Raw genomic sequence first — 4134 nt, 5'->3', positions numbered from 1 at the left:
GGCACAGTATGTTTTTTTTATTTGCTTGTGTGACTATGAACTCAAAAGTAAAAACTTTGGAAAATAAGCTGCTGCTTTGTATTACATGGAAGGTACAAATCTATTTCCTAATGAAGCCAGTTGTTTGTGATGTAGTCATATTCCAGTGTATTTGGAAAAAAGAAACACTCATCCGTAATTAACTAGTAATGTCAGAAGAGTACAGTTTGTGACTTTAAAATAACTGGCATTTACTAAATTAGTGATAAGCTGACATTTCAGGAAACGCTCTGACTTTACATTCCAGGGTTGCATTCTGTCGTCTTATCTGTTGTGTAAAGAGAAATTTTGTGCCCCATTTCTTTAACATATTGTATTTTCATTTGAACAGCTGAACAGAAAGCACTTTGAGCAGAAAGCAGTCACTCAGTTGTGGCTTTTGCCATTCAATAAGCACCGAGTTGTGATTGTCCCATTTTCTAACGGATGTGCGTAAAGGCAGACGAAGTTACCATCTGAAGTGTAATGGGCTTTAAAGTGCCAATCGTCACTCGCCTTCAAGCAGGATTAAAGAGTCGGAGCTGACTGGAGGATTCTCAGCCAAATGACAGCTGCTGTCTTGTGGTTTTACTTATTCCCATGGAGTGAGGATGTGGTTTTGTACCCATTTCCTGGCTCAGCAGGACTCACGTCTTTATCATTGATAAAGCACCGGAAGCAGACGAATTTGATGAAGTCACTTGTTATATACCCTTCCAACCTTTTCTGTTTTGGTCAGCATATTTATCTGAAACAATTCCTCCTCTCCCCACAGAATAAAGCCCGTGTAAATCGTGTGTCTACCACCTCTCTCTGGATGGATACCAGATCTGCCTCCGCTTCTCCCTCTGTGGTGGCCGGTCCTTCCTCCTTGTGGCGTCTGGCCGAGAGGAGGAGCAGGAAGTCTGGCTCTGGAAACATCTTCAGCACCGTGAACCTGTGGCAGCTCCAGAGGTTGTTCAGGGCAGCTGGAGACGAGGATGCTGAGCAGAGGGCCCAGCTCGTCTGGGGACACAGAGACGAGGCTGAACTCGCTCAGGCCTTAATAACGCTTCGGAGTCGAGGTCACCGCAGAGCGCTGAGGACCAATGGGAGGGATGCGATGGGCTCGCACTGGCTGCGAGCCTTCAGTCACCTCAGGTACAGCCACACCCCCATATCAGGGAGGTACTGATCTAAGTCACATACCCAAACAAATACCACATGGTTTTCCTCCTCCTAAAACACACAATCAGCAACAATATGTAAATAAACATCGATTATTAATAGTCACCCAGGGTTACAAAAAGACAAAGTGAATTTCCCCACAGAGGAACAATAAATGATTTTTGTATTTCTATTCTGTTCTAACATTGGCCGACTTTCATGTTAATACCAATATATCATGCATTGCTATATTCTGAGCTTTCACCTGTAATGACCCTTCTCGTCCCTAACAACGACCTCTGTTGCTTAGGATTGGAGAGACCTCTCCGAGGAGGCAGGGAAAAGACCCTGGCGAAGACAGGGATTTCAGAGCCGAGACAAAGAGAAGTCCAGAGTCCTGCAGACACTCCTCATTTGAAGCGACTTCAGCAGAGACTGGTGCCGAATCAGTACTCGCTGAGATACAAAACCCTAATGGAAACTTTGACAGAGCGACTGCAACCAGCTCAGGACTGAGGAGGACGGGGGAAAGTAATCCAGAGAGATACCTGCACCGAATACTTCACTGAGAAACAAGGAAAAAGTCTGGGACAGATCAAAGATGTGTATGTTTGGCCTTTCCTTTGCTGCTCTCTCTCTTTCACTGCAACACCTGTTGGAAATGCATTTGCACTAGATTATCTGGGCTTAAACCACAGACTGATTCAAAAACATCTCACAGCTTTAAATAACGGTTGTTGCTCAGTAAACAGTTGGAACCTGTTTGTTCTTAAATTCACATTACTAGTAACACTAAAATGCCTAAGGAGAATAAGATGATTGGGGAAGAAAAATAGGATTTTGTTTTATAAAAATTTATTTATTTAGAAAAAAATATATATCACCAAAGCTATTACTTACTGAAAGCTCAGGTTGCGAATAGACCAAGAATAACATGTTTAAGTGCTTGTTGTAAAAACAAACCTCATCTGGAGATTTGAATGAAAGTCCAAGATTTATAACTTTTTTCTCCATAAACTTGAAATGCTCCATTTTGAACTCTGGGAATAAAATCTGTTTGATTTTCATTGTCTACTGTTGTTCATTTATCACAACAGAATGTGGCAGAAAGCCTAATTATACCACATGAGCATATCATTTTTGTCTTTTCTACTTTTAGTGTGGTACAAAAATATTTGTAGTTTTCAGAAAGCACAACTATAGAGACTACAAACGGATCCCATTTTTAATAACTTATTGGTATTGTCTCTTATGTTGATGCACTGTTTTTATAAACCTTTTTCTTTTTTCTTTTTGAAACAAATAATTTCAGAATAAAGCAAAACACTCATAACATGTTTTACAAAGCTACATTATTGTCTGTCTGTCTTACTTGTTCTAGTGCCCTCTTTTAAATTAAAGGGGACTTGTATCAAAATCTTTTTATCAAGGAGTGCAATAGTTACTAACTCAGTTTCATATGAAATACAAAATGGTATTTCATTTGGACTGATCAGATTTGCAGCTAATTTCTACAGGCATGAAGGTCAAAATAAAAAAACAATAGAAACATGTTTTTTTAGAGCAGTCCTTCTCTTGATATCAATAGTTATGAAAATTGTGAATCTTTACAACAACTTCAGACTCGGGTAAAAAAAAATAAAATCACCTGGCAGACTTTATTTTTGGGAGGTAACCTCAATCTCTGTTGATGTGTAAATCATACAGTACATTAGTTTGCACTTTTGATATCTATTCATAACAGAATGGTCTTTTTTTTCCAGAAATAAGCAAAATTGTCAAATAAACTTTTAGGGCTTTTATGCTAAGTATCACAGTAAAGGTTATAATGTGGGGGATTTATTCTAAAAACTAACCTCTGATAGTGAAAGTTCTGTTATGCTAAATATAGTGTGTTATAATCAACAGCTGGCCTAATGAGAACACGTGTTGTGGTTGATAGAGACATCTTGACCTAAAAAATGTGCATTATAATAAAAAGTCTGTCTTATAAATAACATTTATTTATTTAGTGTATTTAATCTATATATAAATATACAGAGCAGGCATATAAGAAAACACACCATCTATAGTTCAACAGAAACATATGCTGCCCTCTAGTGCTCATGTTTTTTTGTGTTATTCACATAGCTATGTCAACTTTTAGACATTAGATGGCGCAAAATGTTTAGTTTTGAAGAAAAAAAAACCTAGACAAGAGTTGGCATTGGAAATAACTCAAATTTTAGATTTTTCCTCAAACTCTTTACCAATAAAACTTTACCTGGTACGATAGACCTTTTAAAAATATATAAGATTTTAGAAGTCAGTAATGAATGAGCTAATTTATGGTTTACTTGAATGCATACAATATACTTTCTGAACAAACGGCTCCAATCTTTTAATTCAATAAGTGTTGTAGTTTTATCATAGTTGTTTCCCCCTTTAGATTGTGTGCAGTTTTAAAGCTACCATGAAAGGCCAGTTTTGGCCACGTGGAGCAGAAAGGGGCTAATATTGAATCGGGGATACTGTCCTCTTTGTCTGTCCTGGATTGACTTGGCTGTGCCTGCTTAGCTGGAGCCTTGACAGACCTGAGGCCACTATGGGGTGGCTTTATGAGGTGCTGAGAGCTCATCTGATTCCCTCAAACCCACAGAAAGCAGCTGAGTGGCTCGGAGAAAATCCCCCATGAGCTGAACTTCTCACCTTGTATTTAAATGAGCATGGTGCACAGAAAAATGTACCTTCTCTGTGGGCTATTTAAACCATTCAGACGTGAACTGATGATCCAGAAGTAATATATATCTACTGCCATACAATCTCCCTTTTTCATATTCACAGTGTATGTACATTTTCCTTTCTGCAAAATGAGCTTTTTTTTATTTAAACTTTATTATTCTCAGTGTACATATAGAACTTGTTGTCCAGCTGTTTTTAAGCTGTTGTCCTGCCATCCATCCATCCATCCATCCATCCATCCATCCATCC

At 38.5% G+C, this 4134-nt stretch overlaps 1 protein-coding gene across 1 annotated transcript in view; it reads left to right on the top strand.

Annotated features, from left to right (window-relative positions):
• The window catches only part of LOC106955181 (arginine vasopressin-induced protein 1-like), a 6908-nt gene extending 4677 nt beyond the window's left edge, over positions 1–2231 (top strand). The window contains exons 2-3 of the mRNA XM_015045196.1: positions 794–1158; positions 1475–2231. Of these exons, the coding sequence (XP_014900682.1) occupies positions 836–1158; positions 1475–1733 (582 nt within the window). The 5' untranslated portion in view covers positions 794–835 and the 3' untranslated portion in view covers positions 1734–2231. The remainder of the gene's footprint in view (positions 1–793; positions 1159–1474) is intronic.
• Positions 2232–4134: the final 1903 nt, after the last annotated feature.

Source organism: Poecilia latipinna, unplaced genomic scaffold, assembly GCF_001443285.1.
Source record: "Poecilia latipinna isolate Pla-1442-1.1 unplaced genomic scaffold, P_latipinna-1.0 Scaffold713, whole genome shotgun sequence".
In the NCBI taxonomy this organism is placed as follows: domain Eukaryota; kingdom Metazoa; phylum Chordata; class Actinopteri; order Cyprinodontiformes; family Poeciliidae; genus Poecilia; species Poecilia latipinna.
The sequence above is the reverse complement of the archived record's forward strand: the minus strand, read 5'-3'. Positions and strand labels throughout refer to the sequence as shown.